The sequence below is a fragment of the Phoca vitulina genome, unplaced genomic scaffold (genome assembly GCF_004348235.1).
Source record: "Phoca vitulina isolate PV1807 unplaced genomic scaffold, GSC_HSeal_1.0 scaffold26, whole genome shotgun sequence".
Lineage (NCBI taxonomy): Eukaryota > Metazoa > Chordata > Mammalia > Carnivora > Phocidae > Phoca > Phoca vitulina.
Window position 1 is genome coordinate 3,795,341 of NW_022589729.1, and position 27,357 is coordinate 3,822,697.

General features: G+C 52.8%; 1 protein-coding gene across 2 annotated transcripts in view; it reads right to left on the reverse strand.

Moving 5' to 3' along the window:
* Window positions 1–22,123, reverse strand: part of FAM78B (family with sequence similarity 78 member B) — an 89,149-nt gene extending 67,026 nt beyond the window's left edge. For both annotated transcript variants that reach the window (XM_032422082.1, XM_032422083.1), the window contains exon 1: window positions 21,824–22,123. In XM_032422082.1, coding sequence (XP_032277973.1) covers window positions 21,824–22,086 — 263 coding nt within the window. In that variant the 5' untranslated portion in view covers window positions 22,087–22,123. The remainder of the gene's footprint in view (window positions 1–21,823) is intronic.
* Between the last annotated feature and the right edge of the window lie 5,234 nt (window positions 22,124–27,357).

A 27,357-nucleotide genomic window follows, 5' to 3' on the forward strand; every position in this document is an offset into this window, starting at 1 on the left:
CCTGAGGCGTGTTGGCATTGAAGGGGATCACTGCCTTGCAGAGATCTCTATGAAGGTAGCTCACTAAGGGACATTGTGCAGTGGAAAGTAATTGTTGGGGGGGGTGTCAGACTATGCTTAAAGAAGGTTCTAGAGTCCTGAACAACTTGGGTCTATTGCAGTTTGGGGCTCTGCCTCCAGAAATCCTCTTCCACCCAGGGTGGATCTCCCAGATGCCTGATTCCTTTGAGTGACCTCTACCATCCAGACCTGGGAAGAGTGCATAACTGTGGCCAAGACACAGGGCGGCCGCAGAAGCCTTGAGCTCACAGAGAGGCACTTGGTCCCTCTCTTCAAGGGGTCCAGCTGGGACAACAGGGAGACTCTATGTCAGGACTGACCATAAATCAAAGAAATTGGCTTTGTTTGTGATTTGAGGAATCATTACCATGACTCTAGGTTTGTGTATAATCTTGTTTATTTCCTCAACCAAGTCACAAGCTCCCCAAGGGTGGAGGCTTTGTCTTCTAAGTCTCTGACCCCATGGTTCGAACACCGAGAAGGCATTCTGGGCCTATTGTGGATTGATGGGTGGGCAACTGGCCGCATCAGGTGGGTTAGTCTTAAATCTGAGTCCCACAGGCCTAGAAGGATGTGATTGGCTGAAGGGTTAACTGAAAGGAGATGTGCTCTGACCCGGAGCCGGGCAGTGTGGCGGCTTCCAGGATTCAAACGTGTAGCACACGTCTTCTTAGGTCAAGGAGCTCAATCCAGAAAGGGCCATGGTTCGATCACAGGAGGCCACAGAGCCTGGTGGTTATGAATGCAGACTCTGGGGCCAGATCCCAGGTTCCAATCCCAACTCTAAAGAGCTGTGTGATCTTGAACAAATCATTTCATTTCTCTGTCTCAAGTTCCTCATCCAGAGGTGGCCATAATAGTAACAGCTCCCAGGATCGTTGTGAGGATCACGTGAGGGGAGATTTATGAAATATCAGGAAACACATACATGCTGGCTATGAATGTGCCATAGAGGCTGGGGTGGTGGGAGGGAGGGAGAGCTCATCCTGACTTGGGGTGGGGGGAGGATGCCAGGGAAGCTCTCTGGGGAGATGCACAGGTGTCTTCCGGAAGGGAAGGGGACACTGGCTGGAGGCGACATGCGTTGTGCTGCAGGTCTGGTTGAGGCCCCGTGGAGGGACGGCGGGACAGCAGATGAGGCAGGTTAGATGCCCTCCCCCCCACCCCCCCAGCAGACATTTGGCATTACTTGGTAAGGATGGTAAGGAGTGTGAATTTTACTTTGGAGGGCATGGAGAACCTTAGGAGGCTTGTAAGTAGGAGGATGAGCTGATCAGATGTATAGGCTGAGGTGCCCACTCTGGATGCACATGGGTGGCAGAGGGAAGGGCTTGGGGATGGGAGGCAGGGAGGCCAGATGGGAGGCAGTGGTGCAGGTGAGAGGAGGTGGGGCTTGCATGAGGGGGCAGAGATGGGGAGAAGAGGGTGGGCAGACCTGACAAAATTTACGTTAAAGGACAGGACTGGCAGACACTAAAACAATACCAACGATAATTTGTGGGGAGCCCTTCACAGGAGTCAGGCCCTATGCTGAGCACTGGGCTCGGGCCACCTCATTTAGTCCCTCCCCAAACCCTCCAAGCCTGGGGGGGGCCCTCGGGAGCTGCAGGACAGATGAGACACAACCTGCTAACTCACCTGTGATGAGAATAAAGAAGGAAGGGGGCTTTGTGAAGGAATGAGTGACAATGAGGCAAAATCGCTGACAAAAGGCAGCAAAGAATCCTGAACCCAAATTAGTGGGTCCAGCAACCTGGGTTCTCAAAGGATAAAGGGACTGGGGAGTGCTGACTTCTCATTATTCAGGAAATGAATACTAAAACTCAAAACTGCCTGTCCGACGTGTGCGTGTGCACTGTGTGTGCGCGTGCGTGCGTGTGTCTGTTTGTGGAGAGACCGAAAGCGGGGGAGGGTGAATATGTTTTCACAGACCCAGGCACGCTCAGGCATTTGGATGGGGGAAAGTGCTGAGTAAGGGAAGGGTCTAGGAATGGCTCTGCTCCTCTTTATGAATGATCTTGATGTGGGTGTCATAGGAATGAAATCAACAGATGGCAATAAATTTGTAGGAAATGAAAGAGACGGATTTAAATGCAGGATCACAAGAAACTTTGAACTGCTTCTATGCAAGAGAGGCCTATGAACATTAAATATTTCCTAAAGGGTTAGCTCAATTCCCAAAGCGGGGGAGGCAGGGCTGGGGAGGAGGAAGCTAGCTGTCCTCATGGGAGGGGAAGAGGGGGAGCAGAGAGGGAGCAGAGAGAGGCCTCCCATTCATCTGAGCGGTGGTGGCTCTTGACAGACAGGGAGTGGGCGGCTGTTTATCTCCCAAACCTCAGCCATTTTCTTCAGTAACAAGGTATAAACTAACTTTCTTCAGGGCAGAATCTTCAGCTTCAAGGGGCAAAGAGCACATCAAAGATAGAGAGCCCACAGGCGAAGGAGGGACCTGCCATTTCTTTATGGAAGAAACTCCCTCTCTGTTCTCCCCCATGGGACCTCACCCAGAGGCTGCTCTGTGACTTCATTCATCTTCCCACCAAAAAAAAAAAAAAAAAAAAAAAAGCAACCCTCTCTTCCTGCCCCTGCCTATGAAAAGGAGTAGTTTTGAGTTTCTTTGAAAAAGCCAGAGATGGGGAGAGCAGTGGGGGCACTCCACACCACCTCCTAGACTGGACTAGCACTTCAAAGGCCCACAGCAGACTTTAGTTCCTTGATTCTCCAACTATGCCAGAGAAGACAGGTGGTAGGGGGCCCTTCGGGGTTGAATCTGTCTTAGTCAAGGTAAAGGAGGTGCCACCTGGAGGGGCCCTGGAACAAAGAAGGTGACCCCTGTCTGATAGCCACAGACTCAGGAGGCCAAGGACTGCAGGAATGGCCACTCCTGTCTCAGACTCTCATCTTTTCCATCAAGACTGTTTCCAGCATTTTCGTTTTTCCAAATCAGAGGTGCCACCTAAACATGGAACCCAGGCGAGACTTGACATTTTGGATGTGTTCCCACCTGTCTCATTAACCTGTCTGAACGGCAAAAAAGTTGTCCCAGAGCACGTCTGGTGTCCTGCCTTCCAGAGCATTCTGCAGGTCGGGTCCAGATGCCTTCCCTGAGGACAGTTCATGGCACCAGCACTTTGCTCAGGTTCTCAAGGGGAAAGGAGGGTTTTCAATGGGCAAAGGAGGGGCGGTGTGTATGTGGAAGGGCCTGTGTCGTACAGGACACCCACCTGATTCTGGGTTTCCCGGGGGAGAGGGAAGGATGAGTCAGATGTTTTCTCAAATTCCCTTTCAGCTGCTTTGTGACTTTAAGAGAGGCCACAGAGCATTATCTTAGCAAAAGTCAGCAAAATGCCCATCTTGGATCTGCATATTGTCAAAGACAAGCTCAAGTCAGACACATTTCTGGCACCAAATGGAGCCCATCTCTGCAAGTTTTCCAAATGAAAGGTGACTGGCTCTTCTTGGTTGGCTGCCCATCAAGCTGATGCGCAAATGCAGAACTCAAGGCCTGGAGGGATGGCAAAGTGGACAAAGCCTGCCTCACGAGTTAGAAGGAGCTTGTCTGGTCATATCCCTTGCCTTCTGGCCTTGGACGTGTCACATAACTCTCCTGGGTCTTGGTTTCTTCATTTGCAAAAAAGACATGATACCTCCCCACCTTCTTCTTATAGCTACAGTGAGGAGCAGAGGAAATGTTATGAGCCAAAGCACTTTGTAAGTTTCTATTACCAAGATGAAGGATGGTTATTAGTAACATGGCCCGGAAGGTCCAGAATCTTCCCTGAGGACAATTCACGGGAATGCTCTGGGCCTTTAGTTCAACGGACTGACATTTCAGTTACTGCTACGGCCACTTTGTTGAAGAGGCTTTTGACCTCCAGGGCCAGTGTCTACCTTCTCCACTCAGGGTTTTATGACATCTGGGACCACAAAGCATTATGTTTATTTAGGATCCTGTCTGAATCGCTTTTTGTATCTCTGAATTAAACGTATTGATTATTGGGTCAGGGTGGCACATTAGGCTAACATTCCAATTCAGAGCCCAGAAAGCCAGGAGGATGGTAAAGTGGACAAATCATGGGGAATGGGTCTCAGGGGGGATCTCTGTCAACCTCAGCACAGGTAAACAGCCTCCTGAGCATTAGCATGCATTTCATTCTGCTCATAAAGCCTATTATCCTGAGCTTCCCCTTGGAAGCTTTAGGTCCTTTGCCTTCCTCCGTATTCAGTGCTCAGGCTCAGTTGATGACTTTTGGATAAGGACCCTCTACTCTGTCTTTGTAGATCTCGTCCCCAGCCAAGCACGCACACAAAGGCATCAGGGTTCCTAAAAATCCTGAGCTCATAATCTAATCCAGGGACTTTGAGCTCTGGGTCTGGGGTTCAGGAGACAGCAGATCCAGGCGGAGATAAACAGAGGGAAATCCGTTCTGGGAGAGGCGGTCAGGAAAGAACCAAGTGCAGCCTAGTAAGCGCAGTGATGGACACGGGGAAGGGAAATTTGCTGACAACCAGGACGGGGAAGGCGGGCTCGGCATGAGGTGAGGATGGCCAGAAAAGTCCTAGGGGCTGTTGAAGGTAACACCTGACTTCTTTTACGGGAACGCTGTGGTTCTGGAGATCCAAGGCAGGCACGAGGCTGGGATAACAATGCCTAGATGAAAAGTCCTCCCGTGGCTGCTACTCGCTCATGAAGACCTTCTCTGGGAACAGAGTCCCAAGGATAAGCAAGTTTGAACCTGGTAAGGACACTTTAGGGAACTGGTATAATTCTGCCTGGAGAAAAGGCAACTTGCAGCAGTCTTTCAGGGGTCTCTACCGGTCTATCAGGTTCCGCCTCCTCCAGGCAGGCCTCCCTGATTACAAACCCCATAGTGGACCCCCCATGGTGCTAAGCATCCAGGTGCTTAATAGCACCAGCTGACTGATTTAAAAGGGCTTGTACACAACCACAAGATTTTCTGCACGGGATGAAAGATTTCCTAGCATAGCTCCTGGCACATACCAGGTATTCAATGAATACTTGTCCATTTAGTTATTTGTTCACGCATTTTTTATTTAATTTTTAAAGATTTATTTATTTGGAGAGAGGGAGAGAGAGAATCTTGAGCAGACTCCTTGCTGAGCTTGGAGACTGATGCAGGGCTCCATCCCACTACCCTTCGATCATGACCTGAGCGGAAATCAAGAGTCAGACGTTTAACCTGAGCCCCCCAGGCGCCCCTCACCCATTTTTAAAAACATTTAACAAAATCACAGGGTACCCGCAATGCATGAGGCACTGTTGTAAGCATGTTGTAAAGGTTAACTCATGTAATCTTCCTAACAATTTTATGAAGTAGGTACCCCCTGTTATGGGTGGGGAAGCAGAGGCACAGAGAAGTCCCTGAACTGCCTGAAGTCACACGGCTAGTAACAGCTACGTACGGAGCTGCGTACATAGCCCGTGTATGGGGGGCTCAGAGCCCATGCTCTTTCATGCTATGTGGCCTCCAGTCAAAGAGGAGGTAAGAGGCCGGTGGCTGAGCCCCGTGCCCTTCTCCACCGCGGCGCCCTCTGCCCAGGAATCTAATGCTTCAGCCGCCACAAGGACAATGAATCTCCAGCCCCACCCCACTCCACCACGTGCAAACCTCACCTGAACGCAAGGTGCCGTGTGAGGGGTCCAAAGAGCTACGAACACAAAGAGCACAAGTCTTTGATAATTTTTGTTTAAAGAGTGTTTTGTTGGCTTTCGGAAAAATCCTGACCTCCCTCTCATGTACGTGCAGTTTGGTAAGAATGTTTGCAATGGTTCTGTGATTAGGTGTTCAAATTATTTGCTGCTCCCAGCCTTTGCAAGCCCTGCTTGGCATCTTAGGGTTGCTTTTCCTCTCTTAGGTCAGGCAGTAGTACTAGGAATGCTGTGCTGATCCTGCTGGTCAGAAGCATAGCTTCAGAGTCCTTTGAACCTGGTGTTCAATTCTGGATCCAGCACGGTGAGTCTGGGCAAAGTACACGATCTTTGAAGAGCCTCAGTTTCTTTATGTGTCTCACGGAGATAATGTGAATTTCAGCGAGTATTAACGAGACACATTTGGGTCAGGTTCGTCCTGTGCCTATCGGCTGGCAAACCAATAAACGAATGGATGACCGCATGCCAGTCAGATGGGGGAGGTGCAGCTCAGATCTCCAACGGGCACCCCTGCACCTGAGGGAGGAGACAACTCATTCTGCCCCTCGGAGCCTGGAGGCCCAGCTGAGAGGGGAGGCTCAGACCCCACGCTCCCGACACAGCACCTGTCCAGGCGAGGTCATTCCTGAGGACCGTCACTGCGTTATGGAGTGTGTTTCTCCGAGGAATGATAAGCTTGCATAAAAAATTAAATATACAGAATTGTTATAAAAACAGACATGTTTGACAATAGACTCCATCCTTGGAGGATCTCAGCTAGTCTGCCACTCAGCTGTTTGTATGACCTTGACCTCTTTTCATACCTGTGCTATTGTTGCACCTGAGAAATAAAGCAGTCGCGTTGGGGAGCTCTCAGTCTTTCCAGCTTCTAAAGTTCTATCGCCTTTTCTTTTTCTACCATCAGCTACCGAGAGGGAGCAATCAACGTGAAATCAGGTGGCAAGTGTGGCCACTTCCTGACTGCGTGAACCTGCCAAATCACTTAAGTTTCCCAAGCCTGGGTTTTCTCCCTTGTTACATGGACAACGACGGCATGAGCTCTAAGAGCAAGTCTGAGCCTCAGCGGAAGTACCTAGAGAAAAACACTTTGGTAGATACTAAACTTCCAGCCTCGCCTTTTGTCACCGGATTCTAGTTTTATGTGACCCCCAACTGCCTTGAGATCTCCATACCCCAGAGCAGCTGGACGCAGGGAGCCCCCAGCCTTGTCCCCACGCCCCGGCGACTCAGCACGAGGAGTGCCCGGGCGATGCCAGGCATGGGTGCCTTCCCGGGGGCCCCTGGTTACGCCTTCGAAATAGCAGCCAGTGTTGCCTCCCCGCCCCTCCCTCCTCCTGATGGTCCTTCTCAGAACCATCTGGAAGAGAAGGAGGTACACAAGCTCACCACTTGCCAAGGGCCGAATGCCAGTGCAAAATGAGCCTCGGGGTCAGGCCCAGGGAAGAAGAGCAGAGCAACCTGGAGCAAATCCTTGAGTCGCTGATGCTCCGGAGGGACACTGCGGATGGCTGTGCTCAGACAGGGCCTCAAGAGCTTCCTCTCCAGCAGAACATTCTGGGTCATCAAGGCAGACTTGGGGCCCTGAAGTGTGTACAGATGGGGACCAATGCCACAGTCATTGGGCAGAGTCACAACACCGCAGAGAAACTGAGTCACTGAGACAGCAGTATGCCTTCGTCGGCTGTGGCCGGTGCACGGTACGGGTCTTGCCAGACTCCCTCTATCCAAGATCCTCACCATGCTGTGGCTCCTCTCTCCACTCCCAACGGTGGGGGTGCTAAGAAACCTCAGGTCTTTTTACCAAAGGGCCTTGCCTCGACAAGCAGCTTGCTTTGAAAGATATTCCTTCAAACCAGAAAAAGTAGCCCCTAAAAGCTTATTTATTTTTTTGCCTATAGTTAAGGAACAGAAGAACCTAGTAAGGAGGTCATAATGTAGTTAAATAAATATCTTGAAAAACCCTCCATTACAGATCTCTTATGGAATCCGTGGTTGAGCTTGCAAAACAGATCCCCCAGAGGCCAAACATGAAGAGGAAGCAAAACCGAAGAAGTAGGCAGGCTCAGCCTCGAAATGTACAAAGTAAACTGGAGTACTCTGCAGGAAGAGAGGCATGAACACACCAGCATGGAGAGAAGTTTCAACAGACCTTCTCAGTAACGAATAGAGCAAGCAGATAAAACTTGGCAGGAACACAGAACATTCGCACAACACAACTAACAAGTTGGATCTTATGGACATAAATAGTGAATATTCAGAAGTCAGATGGAGTGACCCAGAGCTAAGATGCTGAGCTTGTACGGAAGTTCATTTTCGCCAAGGAGCTAGGGGTCAGGGCGATCCACCTCAGTTCCATCCTGGGTCATGCATGTATCAAAATGTTGACAAACAGGGATGGCAGGACAGAAGAAACTGGATCGTTGAGACTGGAAATGATTGCAGGTCGAGCTGTAACAGCTCAAGAGTTCGCTGCTACCCTGTCAGCAGGTCTGTGCTCTTGAACTCTGGATATACTTAGCCCTTGACCAGTCCCACCATCTATACCCACTTCCTTCTCTCTGGCGACTCTGCTTCCACTTAACAAGAGATGTTTCTAATAGAATACTTTTTCAATGTCTTTGCTCTTTTGGAATAGCATGAAAGCATTCCAAAATGCTTTTCCTTTTTTTTTTTTTTTTGTGGCAAGTCGTAAATACCAAGGTGAAATTCTAGATCCTAATTCTGATGCCCAGACATTTCAAGAAACACCAGATGCTGAGAGTAAATCTTAGAAAAACCCCTCTCAGCATCCAAGTGAGGATGGATTTCTTTCTTGGAGTGAAGACCTAAACACACCCGTCTGCTGATCCAAAAGCATCCCTACTCTTCTTGGCTCAGTGGTGGTTGTTTGTCCAGCCTGGGGGTACCTGGCCTCGGACTCCTCCACCTGAGTCTGAAGAAATGGTGGCGCGATGTGAGCAGAGAGGAAACCATCTGAAGCCCCGAGTGTTCACCAGCCATTCCCAGAGGGTGCGGTGCCCAAGTGTCCCGGCTTCAAGTCCTGAGCCCGCGCGACCCTTCAGCCATTTGGCTAAAGAGAATTGGCTGCTTAATGGAAAAGTCTGCACAGATCCCCAGGTTAAAGGTTGACGGCCAAGGCTTCTGTGAAAACCTTATCAGGTGGCCCGATGCTGCATCGCCCCTTCCATTCTAGGCCGAGGGCCTGGTGGCTCCTGCAGGAGAAAGGGGCCCTTAGCTCCAAATCTGCACAATGACCCCTTCTAGGCAACCTTCAGGTCTGACCCTTTGTCTCATCATGCAACAGTCCCATTTCTGAGAGTCTTCAGTGGCCCCCCATGTACACCCAGATGGTGAGATGCTCTGGAGGACCCAGGCCCTGAAAAGATGAGCTCTCTCTGAGACATCTGAGAGAAGAAGAGACAGTGGCCAGTGCAGGAGGATGCACCTTCGCCACAGTGGGGGCCGCCTTGGGGTGCCCAGCCCCAACCCTCCCTTCCATCTCAGGCACCCCTTAGTCGGGGCCGCTCGGCTCAGCTACCTGACCAGAGACTGTTACCCTGGGGGCTTTCAGCAGAGAAGGCTGAGGGGGGCTGTTCTTTGGCATCGGGGTGGGGGTGAGATCAGCACCAGCCCTGCTTGGGTCTCCCAAGTTCACCCCCCGGGAAGGCAGGGCCGGACAAAAGGTTAAGAGTTTGGCCTCGCTGGGCAGGAACCAGGCTGTCTGTGGCTTCCCTTGGCCCTGTCCACACCCCATCAATCGTCCTCTTTCCCAATCTTAGGGTCTGCTCTTGACACCCAGGCCTTTCTGATGGCCGCCAAGAGGACAAGGGCAGTGAACCATGTTCTTCAACTTCTTTCATTACCCCATCCCTCTGCGACAGACCTCTGTGAGTGGCCCGGCCCTGGAGGCTGGAGCATCAGTCTGCCCCCTCCCTGGTCCACCCACTCTGTGATGTCCCAGGTCCTCTGGTCTGGCCCAGGTTCCAGCTGCCTTGCCAGACTTCCAGAACTCTAGTTTAGTTGCCCCTGTAAGTCACAAACAGTTTTCTTTATAAAAATCGTTCCGTGGCTTTTGAAACCCCCACCCCCACCCTCCACGAGAGGAAGAGTGCAGGCTTAGAGGGTATGCGAAGGACAGGGTGGCTCACGGCCTCCCAGGGCAAAGGACAGCATGATCCTCTGGCTGGGACCCTCTCTGCATTTCTCTGTCCTACCTCAGAGAGAAAGAAAGGGAGTCCGACAGAGAGGACCCAGGAGGACAGGGGCCAGGGGCAGGCATCTGGCTAAGGCCCAGCAGCCTGACAGGGTGACTGGCCCAAGATGAGCAGAGGGCCAGAAACCAGGCAGGGAAATGCTGACATAGACAGAGAGATGGTGCACATGGTGGACAGGGACAGGGACTTGAAACTAGGCCAGGAGATCTGAAGGTACCTCATCCTCCAGGGAGGGCCGGAGGTGGGTCCCCGTGCAAGTTTTGAGAGGGAGGCCCAGGCTGGAACAGGACCGTGTCAGGGGGAGGCAGACCACTTGATGTTGTTCAGAATTTCCAGAGGCGTCATGATGGGCAGCCTGCAGTGGTGTGAAGACAGAGCTTTGGAGCCACCAGATGGGCCGAGGTGATAGGCTGCTCGGAGGCACACGTGGCCCCTCTGCAGTCCTTCCTTTAGACCCCCCTTAAATCCCACCAAACTGGGTGTTGACCTTGACCGGCTGCTTCTGTTCCCCTCCGCCCCTCCCTCCTTGATTGAGAGTAAGCAGCCAGCACACTTAGATCATGCCCTGTGCTAAAAGGCTTCAAGTGAACAAAATATAAGAAACAAAAAATGGAGAGAAACCCAACTAAAAGCCACAACAGAAACAGAGTCTCCAGGCTGCTAGGATATCCCTCTCAGACTTGCCCCATCTGCTCTGCTCCCCAGGAGCCTCCCAGCTGAGCCCTGCTGTCAGGGGAGGGCCCCCGGCCCCTCACAATCTGTCACCTTTGACACCACTTGGATCTTGTTTCTTCTGGACCTGCCAGGAGCCATGAAGCTACCTTGCCTGAGTGTGGGCAGCGGACCAGGGGGCCCATGTATGGCCCTGAGTGCGAGGGAGGTGGGGAGGTAAGGGAAAGGGATTCTGAGTTGCTGGGCACCCAGGCAGAATCTCATGTTCTCCACACATCCCTCCTCCCTCAGCTGCCAAACCCTCCCATTTCCTGCCACCTGTGATGGGTACCTCTGGGGAGACCCTCGCCTTTCCTGCGTGCTAATCACTGTCTATGGACACTGGGAAGAGGCTGGTCTCTCTGCTCCTGGCAACTGTGTAGACATCCCTTGGGCTGATGTGAGTTCCTCCCTGTGCTGCCGAGGGCCAGGCCCTTCCTGGACTCTGGGCTGCTTCCTCTCTTGGGCATCTCTGCCCAGAAACCTGGACCGTCAGCAAACAGGGAATGGGGCGGTGGGGGCAGGGATGAAACAATAGGATGTGGTGACCCAATTACTACTTTACGGACTAGGGGTGCCCGGGGTCGGAAGGACTTGGGTCACTGGCTGTGTCATGGCCCCTCTCTGGGCTTCGGGGTCACCGTCTGTTAAGATGAGCAGGGGGCTCATGAGTTCCCACGTTGCCTTAACATTCTGCGACTCATGGATGATTCTGCTGACCCACTACCTGCACTTTTCTGGGTGTTTCTCTTGAATCTAGACTCTGCTGTGACTGGTAGCTGGTAGCTGGCAGGGTAAAGAATGCGAACTCAGGTGCTGAGAGGGTCCCTTGGGTCCGACCCCAAGACCCCAGTCTCATTAACGTCATGTCCTGACCAGCTGAGCAAACCAGCTGGGAGGCGAGGAGGCTGGCTATTTCCAATCTGATTAAACCCTTTGTTCCCCAGGTTTGCTCAGGAAGGACAAAAGCAAGTGCTCAGGCAATATCCTGAGCACCCCCTTATCCATTTATTGGTTCATTCATTCACTCACCCCTTAATGAGGCAGCATAACGTCACGGAGTCTCCGGAAACCTGGTTTCTAATCCTGGCTGTCACCGACTAGCTGGGCAATGCCAGGCAAGTGAGTCAACCTCTCGGGCCTCAGTTTCTTCATCTCTAATTCGGGGAAAGTAACAGCCTCACTTCACAGATGTGCACACGGCACATTTAGCATGAAATGCGTGTTCAACAAATGGCTGAGTATCGTTGAGTAAGCTGCTTATGGCCTCATGGGGATACAGACAATAGGCAAATACCTGCTCCTTCCTTAAAGCCCACATGGGGCCCAGCACCAGACAGGCTCCCTGGCTCCAAAGGCCATGAAGAAATCTTGGGAGTGTGGGTTTAGTTTTCTGACACAAATTTCTTAACAAAATGTGAAGGTTATTCATGAACATTTGAAACAGATTTTCAATTATTTCAGTCCCTTTAAAAAAATCTGGTTTTGAATTGAGTCCCCCAGCCTCAGGTGTGGACACTGCCATTGGGAATGGAGGCTCAGCTGGTGGCCCTCAGGAGGAGGAAGACAGGGCGGCATCCTGCTCTCCCAGAACCAGCCTGAGTCCCCTTCCAGCCTCGTGGTCCCCACACACCCCAGCACCTGACCCCGGTCCCCTACCCCCATGCCCAGAGCAAAGCGACATCTCATTGGCCTGTTTCTGGCCATTCCCAACTTGCCAAGGCGTGTCTCGGCCACCACTCATGCCCAGAAGCCCCGACCTCCTCAGCCCACCTGCCCTTCAAGATGCTGACCGAGGATGCTGGTTTATTACTCCCCATTAGCCAGACCTCTGACAGCCTCTGAGCACCCCAGCCTGGCACAGGCCCAAAGCCAGCTTGGAAAGATCAGGCCCCAAGAGAGAGCACCAGCCAGAGGCTTTCTGAGGCAGGCCTGTCCCAGAAACCCCACTGAGGTGCCATCAGACACCACGGTCTTATTTATTTCACTGTAATCTGACAGCCTGCACGTTTCTCTTTGCTTCTGTTGAATACATTGGGATGTTCCTATCTGCCCTCTCTTGTCTTTAGAGGCCACAAATCCTGACTGGCCCGAGGTGCCCAATGTGCACGGCTCTAAGGATGACCGCTCCTGTCCCCAGCTCCTGTCCGGGGTCGGCCGACTGTGCACTTGGCACAGGGAGGGACTAGGGAGGAGTTGAGAGGCCTGGACCCCAGGCCTGCCCCACCGCAGGCCTGCCAGGGTGATCTTGAGCACACTCTTTCATCTCTTCAGGCCCCCACTTACTCATGTAAAATGGGAATGGTTGCTCTAAATATGTTTCATGATTATCGTCCGGTTAATTATATGAAGACTTCTTATAAAGAGACAAAATCATTTTATATGGAGAGAATAAAATATATTTATGACAGCAGACATATTAACAATAATTTGGATGCAAATCATTTCATTGGTCCCATCTGTCCACCTGGGTTGCGAAGTCTGCAGCTTACGGCTCCTTCCGGAGCTGGAACAGCATGGCTTACACGCTCTAGAATCGTCCCCAAGTCCTAGGCTTCTCATCTGACTGACACTGTCACCTCAGGAGGGCCCGGGACAGGGTGGGGAGTCCCCGCAAGGATATGGCTGAGTTGCAGGCATCCTGTCCAGGAACTGGAAGTGCTCAGGGGTCCTGCATGCCGCCCAGAGCCCACGGCTCAGAGCAGATCTGGGAGGGTGACTTCTGGGTGAGACGAGGGGTAGCCACCACCCACCGCTGAGTATGTGTGGAAAACAGCCCTGGCTCCCTGTGGGCAAAGCCAGCCTTTCTCCTCCCCACCAGCTCTGAGCGGGGCCAGGGAACAGCAGCTGAGCCGTCTGGGACCCATCCATCCTCAGAGTCTGAACGCCTTTCTGCCCGGAAGCCACAGGGCCACAGCCGTGACCTCCCTGTTCCTTGAAGCTGACTGAGAGTCATCCTCTAGTGACAAGAGTCACGCTCCATCGTGATAACAATAATGCGTGCACAGCACATTTCAGTGTGGAGAGCTCTTTCACGGTCTTTACCCCCCAGTGACGGTGACAGGACAGATTTCATCGCCCAGTGACATGCGTGCAAAGCAAACACCGAATTGTTAAGGCATCTGCTAAAGGTCACGTGACTGGTGCTCGAACCCAGGTCTTCTGACCTGAACCCTGGCGCTGGGGAGCCAGCGGCCCTATCTTCAGCCGGCACCGTGAGCCACTGGTTCCATCTGGCTAGCATACCGGAGCCTAATGAGGGAGAAGGGTCCGCAGGGCTAACATGGTGGCCTGAGGCGGCCTTGGGAAAGGAACAACAGTACCAGAATTCCCAGGAGCCAGAGGGATGTCGGTCCTGTGAGCCAAGGGTCCTTCCGCCACCAGAAGTGGGTCTTCTTTCTCTTCCCGATCATCTGTCCAAACAGCGATGGTCTGGAGAATCTGAGGGACGAACAGACTCTGAAGTCCAGGAACTGAGGGGTCTGGGTCACTATCTGCTGGTGACCATCAGGGCTGACATGGGACCCCCAAGGAAGCTCCTGGAGGAGGCGGCCCAGGGCTCAAATCTGCAGCCCAGACGCCGGCTCGGGGTCCCTGAGAGCTGGGGGCTGCCTTCTCTGTCCCTCCCACCCCCCAGAAAGAGCCACTGTCGCTGCAAATGTCTACCGCCACTCTCAGCGGGAGCTCTGAGACGTCCGCGCCCCTGACCTCGGAACAACTCTCTCCATTTCCGAAGGAGTGAGGAAACGCATGAATCAGAGAAACACGCTACAGCTAGGACCGTTCTGGAAAAGACTAGGGAACTGTAGAGGGACAGCGATATTTTGCAGAGCGAGTTCTGAGCGCCTCCTTCCTAGGAGAGCAGGCAGCGGGTCAGAAAGAGCAGGGGGCCAGGGGTGGCCGGGGCCTGGGCTCCTGGCGGGGCTGCTGGCCGGCTGAGGCCCCGGGCCAGCTACTGAACCTCACTGCCACAGGAGTAGCCCCCCCGGCTGCTGAGATGTCCCGGGCGGCCCTGTGTGGAAAGCACCCGGCACCGAGACCTTTCAGGTCATCTCCTCCGCCTCCCTTTGGGGCCCTTCGGGAGCGCACCTCCCAGACTCGGGAGGCTTTCCTGGATGCGGACAGTTCTCCCGCCACCTGGACACAGGCACCCCTCTTTCTAAAACCCACTGCGACAACTCCAGGGTACCTGGCTGATTTGGGAGTCCCGGTGAGAACGGCAGGCGGCTCCCCCAATACCATGTGGGGGTCTCTCTGAAGCTGGCGTGTGCGCCCCGACCCCTCCCAGGGACCCCGGCACCACGTGGGCCCTGCCTGGCTGGGAGTGGTCACCAGAACGGTTACCGCTGACTTCGCGTCACTTCTCTTCTCGTGACAGCCATTCATAAACGGCGGCCACTTCTCGGGGCTGTTTAGTGTTAACACATCAGAAAAGGCAGCGCCTCTGTGATCCGACCCAAGCGGCCGCATGAGAAAGGAGCTACCGCATCAGCGACCCGGGGCCGCGGGGCAACCCAAGCCCCCCCCTCAAGGAGCGCTGAAGCACCAGGAGGCCCCAGGCCGCAGCAGCCGTAAGGGCGAGGTTTTCTAGTGCTGCCGGGAATGGGGTGCTGGCCGGTCCCCACCACTGCCGGGCTGAGCCGTGGCAGCACACAGACAGGCAGGGTACAGGGTCCGAAGCCAGTCCCCGTGCCGCCACCGGCTAGGCTTGTGCCCTCATGTCCTCTGACCTCCGTGAGCCTCAGTTTTCTCCTCAGGAAGATGGGCACACTGACAGCATGGAGCTCCCAGGGTCGGCGGAGGGTCAGCCAAGATCCGAGTGCTGGACAAATCGGAGGGCAAGGGATATTTGGGATCTTGTGCCCCACACTGGAGTCTGCAGTCCCCTCCCCAATCGCCAGCTTTCTCTCTTCACCCGGAACACGAAGCACCTGCAGACAGCTTTTGCCTCTGCTGCCTGGTGGATGGTCACTGACACCCTGCTGTCCCCATCCACCCAGTGCCCGGCTGAATTGTAGCATCTGGGTTACACGAGCCGCGTTTCATTTTTAACTCCCCTCCTAACCCTTGTCCTGATGTCCCCTCTGGGTACTCCCATCCCTTCCAGCCCCAGGGTTGTGCTTTATCTCCAGTGAGCTTAATGCTTCCTGATAAGACCTGCTAATCCTCCGCCACTCCTCCTCTCCGAGATGGAGAAGATTAGAGGCAAAGGGTGAGGCCAGCTCCCCTTCAAGGGCACTCAGGACTCTCATGAGGGAAGTGGATCCTGTTTCTCATCTCATGCTCTCGACTGGGAGTCCCTGACATTTCTGGTGAAGTGCAGCTCTAGCCCCTTCCAGGTCATGAGCCCCCCATCCGGGGATGTAATGGGAATGGGGGGAGGGTGGGTGTTGGTGCAAGTGGCCTGGGGGCTCATCAGATGCCTGAAGGAGGCATCTCTATGATCGAGGAGGGCCACATGCAAAGCCATACCACACGTGCAGGCAGCCGTAGCCATGGTCACGAAGGAAACTGCTAGCTTTGGGGCAAATGACCCAAAGGAGCGGGGTACTAGCACCCACAGTCCTGAGATTCAGACCACGGGTCAGTGATGCAGGTGAACGGTGCTATGACATGGTCTCCGGGTTGCCTCTCCTTGGGCAGACACCGAATGCCACTTGATCTCAGGTGACGCGAAAGTGAGGCTTGGGTGTTTGCTGAACACGGCTCCTCGTGCACAGACCTGGAGGCAGAGGAAGTGACAGACGGGAGCCCTGCGCTGAGGAGCAGCGGATCTGCCGGGGCAACGCAGAACGAAATGACCCAAAAGCATAGCGGCGTTACACTGTGTATGTGCTAAGTGACGGCTGGGACGTCTAGAGTTCAAGAGCTTGGTTGGGTTAGCCTTGGGTGTGATAGGAAAAGCTGATTTTGAGGGGCCCCCTGGGGGCTCAGTCGGTGAAGCATCCGACTCTTGGTTTCAGCTCAGGTTGTGATCTCAGGGTTGTGAGATCAAGCCCCGTGTTGGGCTCTGTGCTCAGCACCGAGTTGGCTCCGATTCTCCCTCTCCCTCTGCCTCTCCCCGTGTGTTCTCTTTCTCTCAAATAAAAAAATAAGTCTTTAAAAAAAAAGCTGATTTTGAAGACAGACATGATTTGTTGAAGATGACACAGACTATTCGAGGTCCGAAAAAAATGGCTCATTTATTTTTCAGATGTTTATGGAGGGCCTGCTAGGAGCTAAGCACCATTCATAGGGCATAAAATGGATACAATATCTGCTTTCATGGGGCTTATATTCTAGCAGAAGGGTCAGGTGTTAAACAAACACACAATTACATTCTTACAAACTATAACAAGTAAAAGAATAGTGTCTCATTCAAGAGAACAGAAGAACCTTAATTTAAACTGTGAAATCCGGGTGGCCTCTGAGGAGGTAATGGTTTAGGCCTGAATAAGGAGTAGGAATGTGCTAGAAAAGGATGGGCAAGAAAAGCATTTCAGACAGAGAGCAGCACAAGGAAAAGTTCTGAATTGGGATAAAGAAGCTGTTTTGTTTGTTGTTTTGTTTTTTTTTTAGAAGTGGAAACAGGTTGACATGGCTTAAGAACAGAAAATTCGGAGACTGGGACGAGGCCTTCACATTTCCTACCTTTTACAATGAAAAGTCAGTAAAAGAGTTTAAGCAGGAAAGTGATAACATTTACATTTTGAAACTATCACTTGGCCACTGTGTGGGGAAGAGACTGGAGGGAGAGCAAGAATGAAGGTGGGAAGTTTGGCTGGAAATCCTCTGCTGGAGCAGGCGATAGCGGACGGTGACCTCCCTGTGAGGATATGAGTGGACGCGGAGTGGTGGCTGGATGACAGAGCTATCCCAGAGACGGGACCAGGGGGGTTTGATGATGGACTGGACGTGTGGGAAAATATCTAGGATGACACACATGGTTCAGCCTGAGCAGCTCAGGGGCTGGAGGTGTTCTTTACCAAGATGGGGGAGGATCGGTGGAGATGCAGATTTGGGGAGGGAGCCGGAGTGGCAGTCAGGAGTTCCAGTTTGGGTACATTAAGCCTGAGATGTCTTTGAGACAGCCAAAGGGGAAATTGTACACCGACCGATACACACACACACACACACACACACACACACACACAATGCCGCAGGTGACTGCGCATCACACAGAGCGTCGACTGCCATGGGGAAGGATAAAATTACCCAGGGAGAGGATCCAATGAGTAAGGTCCTCATGAACTGTACTCTGAGGTAAGACAGAGAAACAGCTAGAAAAATAGCATCAAGCTAAAAGATGGGAGTGATTCAAGATGGAGGAAGCTGTCAACTATGCGGAATATTGCTGAAATAGCGAGTGTCTCTCAAAAGCATCTGCTGGATTGGTAACATGGAAGTCACAAACTGAGCCAGAACAATTCTGGAATGGATAGAAACCAGCTTGGATTGGACTGAACAGGCAACAAAGGTGGGCAGGTAGGGTCAACTTCTCATCAACACTGACTCCCAAGGAGGAGTAGAGACAGGCAGGAGTGAGCTCTGACCTCCGCAAGTTTCACCCAGGCCAAGGGTCTCCCAGCCTTGGGCTGACCACAATTCCCTTACAGCTCTAGAAGATGACGCACATGGGCTCAGAGAGAGTGGGGAGAAACTCCATTAGCCATTGCCTGTCCTCCCTCTGACCTCGGCTTCACCTCATTCATCCTTGACACATGAACCCCACTCTTTGTTCAAACCTCACTCAGGAAACCTCTTGGGTGGCATACTCTAGCATTCAAAACTGTTCCATCACAAAGGTTTTATGTCTCTGTTGAAAAGCCGCTGCATGGCCCAGAGGTATGAAGAAAGTAGGAAGAGCCTCTCCACACTGGTTCAGAAGACCTGACCTCAACCTTCTCCTTTCCAGGTCATATTGTCCTAGGCCTTTCCCAACAGACCCTGGCCTGCCTTCGGACCTCATCTCCCACTGCTCTCCTACTTGAAAGCTCCACTCCGGCCTACTTATACTCTCTTAAGACACCTTATATTTTCCTGCCCCCATATATTTGCTGTTCTTCCCTCTTAGAATGAGTCCCCCTCCTTGTCTAGCTGAATCTTATCCATTGCTCACATCCAGTTCCAGTCCTTCTGCCTCTAGAAAACCCTGCCTGGCTTCCCACCCCTCTTTCCAGATTTCTCCTATACTGCTTGGGAGCAAAGGCTTGTTCTGCCTGTGTCCCTCCCTCCTACACTGAGGAACTATGAAGCTGCCTGCTTGGTCCTTTGCTTTCTTTGCTGGTGCCCAGATCTGAGAGGCACTTGATAAATATTTGTTTATTGATGGGATGATTGACGAAAAACCAGAGGCCCTTCATTCCCTAAAAATGAAGACTTGGACCAGGGCTGCATTAGCGGGGTTCACCAGGGCCAAAGGAGAAATAAATAGAGGACATAAGTATTCACCAGCCTGGGTTCTATGCAATCATGTGAGAATGTTCCAAGTCACTTGAGTTCAAGTTCAAATTAAGCTCGGGCCATCATGATCATCAACTATTTCAAATGCTCCTTCAGAAACCTACTCCTTCTTGGAAATGTTGAAACTTTAAACCACAAAAGCTCATGTTTTCTTTTAAGCCTGTCACTAGAAGTTTCTTGCCATTTTAAATTATGGATTTCCTCTGGCAGTCCCTTTTAAAATGCTGAAAAGGCAGCTTTCTAACCTATACCCTCTGATCATACCATGCTTCATGTAACAAGAGCATTGCAGAGGGGTGAAAATTCAGCCTGTGGTATTTTTTATCCCCCCACTCAAGATACTGGCTAAAGTGGGTAATAACCAACAGATTGTGAAGACTTCCATGCAATATGAGGTCCCATTAAAAAGTTTGTCCTGGCTAAGTTTTCAGGGCATACACATTTTGTGGAGATGGGTTCAATCCAATTTGGGCTCCAAAGTATGCTTAAACATAGCAATTATTGCAACCATGAAAACAGGTGGACTCTGGACCCAGATCTCCAATAATATGCTTCATGATATCTTGGGCACTATTTTGCTTCCATGCATCAATATGAACACTGAGAATCTTAAAATACTGATAGTAGCAGTTGAAAAGCAAAGCTCTTTTCCAAGCCCCAGAGGCAAGAATTCAGCAAGGAAAGGTCAGGGAATAAGTGCCCCTCAGACCCAACACCAGTTCATCCCCATTGAAGCTGGTTCCACGGTGGACACACTGTCCCCCAGATTCAAGGAAGTCCGACTACTATGTCTGTTTATATCTCAACTCAGCTTTTCCTGAGGTGGGATATGTTTTCTTTTATGGAAAGAAATTATTGATTTGTTTGCTTTTGATTTACTGATTCACAAGAGATACAAAGCAACAGAGACACCTGGCTGTGTAGTCCGGGGAAAAATGAGGCTGTTTCTGCTCAGTCCCTCCTGGCCTCCTCTGCATCGGCCCCAGACTGCAATTACTGCTCCGATCCCCACCCACCTGGGCAAGGTGTACATCACCATCGGGGCCAGGACAAGAGGGAAGGCCTTTGCCTGGTCTGGGGCTTGCTCTGACTTCGCTGGAAATAATGGGTTTCTAAAAGAACAGCTTTAAGAGACCCATGTATTCAGATATAATCATCCTTTGGAGGGTGTGTTTTTAAATGGCATGATTCACCCAAAATAATATGTCCCCCATTTCTTACATCCAGCTGTCTTCCAGAAAGATAAGAACACAGTGAACAGAGGCATATAGGAAGAAACTGGGCTCTCGCACATCTTCACTAGGAATGAGCTTTCTCCAGCCCTCAGCTTTTATGATTAAAGAGAAAAGTTCAAACTCTTTGAGGGGAAGGCAGGGAGAACAAAACAACCTGTCAAAATCTCTTTTAGCACCCATGACTAGTGTTAACTTACATGCTCTCAGAGTGCAGTTAAAAACCCTGCAAGCTGCCATTAAAAAAAGATCGTTTGGCCTTTCAAAATAGAAACTCCCTTGCCCCATATATTCAATGGATGAATCTTGGGAGCTCCAGAGTCCCCGGTTAATAAATGAAATGAGGCTGGGTTTCCAGAAGAGGGTTTCTCTAGAGGCCGCAGGCTAATTAGGGTGTTCCAGACCAACACCGTAGCGCAGGTAGAATGCAGGCCCCAAACCTTTTAGCCACTGTGGTCGCCAACCGCTCAGAGTCGGTTTCTGCAAGGAGGCTGGCGGGGAGTTAAGCAAAGTGAGTAACTAAAAAGTCCTGGACGCGACAGCCCGCAGCCTGCGGCTCTGGGGCAGGCTGCGGGCTCCGGTTGCGGCCGCGGAGTCGCCGCGGTGCTGGGTCTCCCCGCAGCCGCCCAGCCCCGCGCGCACCGAGCAGCGCTGCTGAAAGAAGTTGGAGAGCTCCCAGCTCGCCGACTGGATTCGCCGGTGGGCGCTGGGGAATCCCTCGCGGCGCCGCAATTAGTAAAGTTCTGGAGCAAGTAAGGACCCTGGACAGCCAGGAGACGTGTACTTGCCCGGAGCACAAGGAAAACCCCGCGCCGCGCCAGCCCCAGACCGCTCGCACAAGGTGCCTTCCCGCTCCCCACCGCCGCACAACTCGTCCAGAGGGCGCCGAGCCAGAGAGGCGGCTCCGCCGGGCTTGCGGCTCCGAATGGAAACGCCTGCAGCCTTCCCGGCCTGGGGCACAAGGGCTCGAATTCAACAGCGGAGGGAACAGGGGCAGAACCAGCAAGTCCCGCTCGGACGCCCGGGACCTTCTCCTCCAAGCCCTCTCGGGCTTTTCCAAAGGACGCGCGGCACAGCCGGTGCGCCCCCGGCGCTCCACTCCACTCCTCTCTCCACAGGTCCCCCCAAACTCTTCCCGGGAAGCCCCATCAAGCCCAGACGGCTCCCCGAAACTCCCAGGGCACTCGCCAGCCACCCCCACGCCCGTCTCTCGAACCCTCCTTGTCGCGTTCTCGCCGCCCCGCGCCCTCCTCCTCGCGTTCACGGGGAGTCAGAAGCAAACCACGAGAAAATGCCTTCGCGAGGAGCCTCCCTACACCCGCCCTGTCACTGAAACAAAAGCGCAGGGAGGAGGGAGGTGGAAGAGGAGGCGGGAGGAAGGTTTAGAAAGAGGATGGGGAGAGCGCTAAGAAGCAGCTGAGGAGGAGGGTCGGGGTGGGGAGGAGAGACGGGGCCAGGGACCCCGCTCCGGCTCCGCGCCGCCGGTCGCTTACATGCCCAGGTCGCTGTAGGTGTTGAAGAACTCCATCTGGTTGCACGCCTGGATCCAGCCCACCACCCAGGTCTCGTGGCGGGGGATGGGGGGCATGACCACGCGGGCCGAGGCTTTGAAGTAGGGGGTCTTGTAGCGCAGGACGATGGGCGAGGTCTCCTCGATGCGCGTGGGGCACTGGTCGATGGTGGCGCACACATCGTACACCACGATGTTCTCGCGCCGGATCCGCGCCTTGCAGGTGATGCTTTGGATACAGCCCATCCTGCCGCCCGGCGCCGGCGCGGCGCGGCGTGGGGCAGCGCGGGGGCCCGCGCGGGCAGCCGGGGGCGCCCGTCACGCCGGCATGGCGACGCGCCGCCAGCTCCCGGTCCGGCTCAGCTCGCCCCTGGGAGCGGGGAGCCGCCGCCGGGCATCCTCCCGGGAAGCCCCCTCCTCCGGCCGCCGCGCGGGGTCCCCGCGCCCCGACGCCCGCCCGCCGGCCCCCGCCCACGCCCGCCCCTCTCTCTCCGGCAGGGCGCGCGGAGCGTGCGCTCCTAGGAGGCGGCGGGCGCCCCCGCCGAGGGCAGAGCGGGGAGCGGCGCTGCGCGGAGCGGTGCCCACCCGGGGCCGGAGCCCCCCGCCCCTCGCCGGAGAGGAGGAGGAGGAGGCGGCGGCGGCGGCGGCGGCGGCGGCATGGAGCCGGGGGAGGGCGGCGGCGGCGGCGGCGGCGGCGCCCGGTCTGTCTGCCTCCGCGGCGGCAGCAGCAGCAGCAGCAGCAGCAGCCGCCGCCGCCGCCGCCGCCGCTGCTGCATGAACCTCTGCACCGCGGCTGCCCCCCGCGTGCAGCGCACCCAGCGGCGGGCGAGCGGGCGGCCCGAGCGGCAGGCGGAGGCGGCGGCGGCGAGGGCGGCGGCGGAGATCCGCGCGGCCGCCGGCCCCGCCCCGCACTCCCCTGCCCGGCCGCTGGGGGCTGGGGGGCGCCAGGGGCCTGCGGCCGGGGGGTGGAGAGCCCCCTCGCGCCGGGCTGCCCGGGACGTGATCCGCGGAGGAGACTGGCTGTACGCCACGAGTTTTGTCCCTCTCCGGCTGCCGTCCGGGTGGCGGGGGGGGGGCGGGTGGTGATGTGTAAGGGTGGGGGTGTTTAAAGGGCCGCGGGCGCCGGGGTGGGGCCTTGCACGTGGGGCCGGCGCGGGGCGGGGCTGCGATAGGTGGTGCCGGGGTGGACGTGGGGGCTGGGGGGCCCGGCGGGGCCCGGGTGGGGCCGGGGTGGGGCCGAGGTGGGCGCCGCGCTCCCGAGTCTGGTGGGAACCGGGCAGCGACCGTCTGGGGCAGCCGGGGCGGGGGGCAGGGGGGCTAGGGGAGCAGCTGTATCTTAGGCAGGTCGGTTATTTGTAATGTGGTTTGTTAGATTAGAGTTAGGCTTGAGCTCCCCTAGTACCCTACCTAGAGGAAGCCTCCAGGAGCCGCTCGAAATGCGGCTTCGCCCGACTGGATTTGCTCTGGAAGCTTTTCTTTCCACCACCACATGTAGGGAGGGTACCCAAAGAACCCCCCCACCCCCACCCCGTGCCCTAACACCACGTCGCCAAAATGCCAAGAGTTTTGGTTGTAGCATGAGCTCAGCTTTTACTCATCTCCTGCCTTCATCTAAATCTTTTCTTTCTCGGAAAATGCTCTTTCAACAAAACCCGACACATTGGGGAATTAGAGCAGTGGTGGACTTACCTAAACACGGCGTTTTGAACGTACCTGCGGGGAGACAGGTTGTGCCCAGCACGACCATCTAGCTGGATTAGAATGCCTAGCAGCCTTCTTGAGGTTACCCAGGGTAACCTGTGACCTGCTAGGTGCAAGGGGAACTTGAGAACATTTTTGGAACCAGGCTGAATTTAAATAGTAACTGCTTGATGATACAAGTCCAGGACACCGGTTTGTAGTAAGCCGTCTCCCTCGGAGAAAGCCTGGAATCTCAGGGACCCACTCTTGTCCTAGCTTCTCCAGAGCACAGCACGTGGGGGCTGACCAGCAGCTGTCTGTGAATGAATGAAGGAGTAAAGAAAGAACAGCCTCACTGTCATCCTCCTGCGGTCACTGCCACCGTAGATATTGGACATTGTGTGCAGTATGACCCAAGCCATGTGTCCGATATTGTGGTCTAATGTACCAAACGGGAAATGATATTTAGCAAATGCTCTTACTGGGCATCTTTTTACATTTAAAAGCCCAATAGCTTTTCTTTAAGTATTTCTTCTGTGATCATTGAACATTTTGCAGGATCTGGTGCCCAAGTGTGAAACATTCTGACTAACAGGCTGCGGGAGGCTGACTACAGTTAGTCTTTAGCTAGGACAGATGTGATGAGTAATTTAAAAGTCGGTTGAGATAAAAGCATTCTTCATCCTTGTTTTAACTTTTCTGGCACCTTGATTCACTTTGTAGTTAACAAAAAAGCAGTTTTTGCCTTTTGATAGCATGCTTCGGTCATTTTACCACATCGCTACAGATCTCAATCGCGGGTCCTTTCATTCAGGAGACGCTCACTGACTTCCTGGCAGGAGCCAAGCCTTGTGCTACGCACTAGGATTCAGAGGTGAACAGGAGCTCATAGATCACTGAAGATAAACCTGTTAAGTTGTTAGTGTAAGTTGTGACACATGCTTCATTAGGGGTGTGTATCCAGTACTGTGGGAGGCCAGATAGAAGAGCCACTGAGAGATGTATCTGTGGCTCTCTTGGAGTAGTGACATTTGAATTGGATCCTGAAAGTATTGTAAGAGGCTCTCCGAGAAGAGAGCTTTCGGGCAGTGTAGGACAAGAGTTGGGCAAATGAGAAATGCATAGAGGTATGAAAGAATGCAGCATGTTCTGGGAGATAAACAGCTCACAGCCAAGGCATTTCTCAGTGTTAGACGGTGGGATAGGACCCTATCTTGATCTTCACTGGAAGCCAATGAGTGCAAGATTTGCATTTTTTTTTTAAAGATTTTATTTATTTATCTGACAGAGCGAGACACAGTGAGAGAGGGAACACAAGCAGGGGGAGTTGGAGAGGGAGAAGCAGGCTTCTTGAGGAGCAGGGAGCCCGATTCCGGGCTCGATCCCAGGACCCTGGGATCATAACCTGAGCCGAAGGCTTAACGACTGAGCCACCCAGGTGCCCCGCAAGATTTGCATTTTAAGAAAAATTACCCGGTATCCTTTTGGAGGATAGAGCAAGGATGGTTTCAAGGCAGGGGGTCAGGGTATTGTGATGACAGATGATTTGGCCCCAAGCTAAGGCAGTGCCATGGGGCTGGAGAGACCTGGCTGCATTTGAGAGTCATTTAAGAGGTAAAATCGATTTACTTGGTAACTGATTAGATGTTGGGGAAAGAGTCTGGCCAACTCTGAATTTCCTGGCTTCAGCAATAAATACATTTGATTTAGTAGTAGTCAAAACAAGGAGACAGAATTGGAAGCAGATTGAGGTTGTGTGTTGTCATGCTGTGTGGAGGGTATTTGGGGGAGGGGGCCAGAGTTTGGGTTTCAGTGGTTATTGGGTTCCAGGAAATAGACAAAGAGAAAAGCACTCAATTGGGGGAATGTAGTTAATCCTTGTTGGTTTGAGTTACTTGTCAGGCTGCAGTGTCGTGGACAAATATCATCCTTCGTCTTCTGGTAGCACGTGCTAAGCCTTCATAAACAGGGCAGAGCGATGGCAGCCTACTCCAAATGGCAGGAAAAGCATATAAAGGAGAATATACCTTCTTTCCAAACTTAAAATGAGGCCTTGTTTTATCCAGTAGAGAACCAATAAAATATAACTCATTATTCACAGACCTGGACCCCTGACATTCTCAAAGGGTTCATGCATGACCTTCATGAGCCTCCAAAATCATGAATGTCACCATGACATATCATTTCCACTATAAAAAGCAGTAAAGTGTGAAAAATGTAAGGGATCCTTTTAGACTCTTAATAGTTCTATAAATAGGGGACCAAAGTGATTTCTAAAGCGACTTAAATAAATTTTGCCATTAAAATGAACTCCTTACTTCATTACATCTGTACCTCATTAATTCTGTATTTCCCTGGCTCTGCAAAGAAAAAAAATGTTAGCCGCAGTAGGAGCGTGACTACATAGATGTCAAGGAGAAGAGAAGAGCTGAGCTGTGTGGGGACATGAATGCCAGCCGTCGGGTGTGGTCCATTCACGAGCTAAGTGGCTGGCAAGTCCACTCTGGCGTCCTGGCAAGCCATTCAAATTTGTGTCTCAGCAATTACCTCATGGCAGAGACCTTTCAGATCACGCAGTGGAGACTGTGTTCATCCATGAATATTCAGTCTGCAAATGCCAATGGACTACTCCGTGTAGCATGCATGAAAGTCCTCAGAAGTGCCACGATGTCTCTGTGCTGTTCTTCTAAGCTCCTCTTTCTCTCTTGGCGTAGTGAGTGTCCCTACCCTGTGAGCATCACTTACCTGCCTCTCTTAGCACCTTTCGTGCTGTGTCACAGTTGAATGCTCACACAGATCTCCTTCAGTAAGCTGTTCACACCTCTGGGGAATGTGGCATTATGTCTTGTTGCCCAGCCCAGGGCCCCCCGCCTAGGAGCTGCTCAGTAAATATTAGAATAATTAAAATTATTTTTTAATATGATAAAATATTATTTCCCATGACTTAACTGTAAGCTCTGTCTCCTTACCAACAGTAATATATTTTTATCCTAATTCTTTCTGCGTGGTACTTCTTTGTCCTCCCAGTCTTCCCTCACAACGAGCCTTCTTGGTGGTAAGTGATGCCTTTTGTCTCTGAGCACCATATACCATCTCAAGGGTTATCCGCTCTAGGCACCAAGAAAGGGAAAGACTTCAATGATGAGACGCTGATGACAATCATTCCTTGTGAATAATCTCATTTGGGTTTATTCTCAGGGCACAGCACAAATGCTCCTTTGTACGTCATGCTTTTGATGGTCTGGTGCATGACAGAGACCCTCAGTTCCCCCAAGTTAGAGCCCCAGAGCACATTCCCCAGGATGCTGGCCTCTGCACCTCCTTTACAGTCCATTCTCTCAGCCTCCGATGACCCCGTGCTCAGTCTTTCCAGAAGCAGGGCGATCTCTGACTTTATTTTTCCTATTGGTTGACTCATTACTCAATTTGTCAAGTGTGCTTTTTAGAAACTCTGGGTTACAAGGGCCTATTTTCTAGTTGACCTTGGCAAGGATTTTCAGAAACTGTAGAAGAGATTACCACAAGTTGTTGCCTCTGGAGCTGTTAAAAATGGAGATAGATTTCTACCTAGCTTAGATGTTCTGAAGACAGGCAAGAGGGTAAATGAATCCTCAAGGTCCAAGAGTTCAGGGTTAAAGAAATAACTTGGCTTTTTGGTGTGAGCTCCTCCTACCACCACTTCAAGTCAGAGAAATCAGGCTAAGCTCAACAGGAAGTGGACCGTGGCCATGGACTCTTCACAGAAGGCAGTCAGCCCGAGATGTGACAGCTGATTCATGTAGCCAGTATCTGTCAAGCCTTTCCCACCAGCCTCACATTACCTTAGGCTGCAAAGAC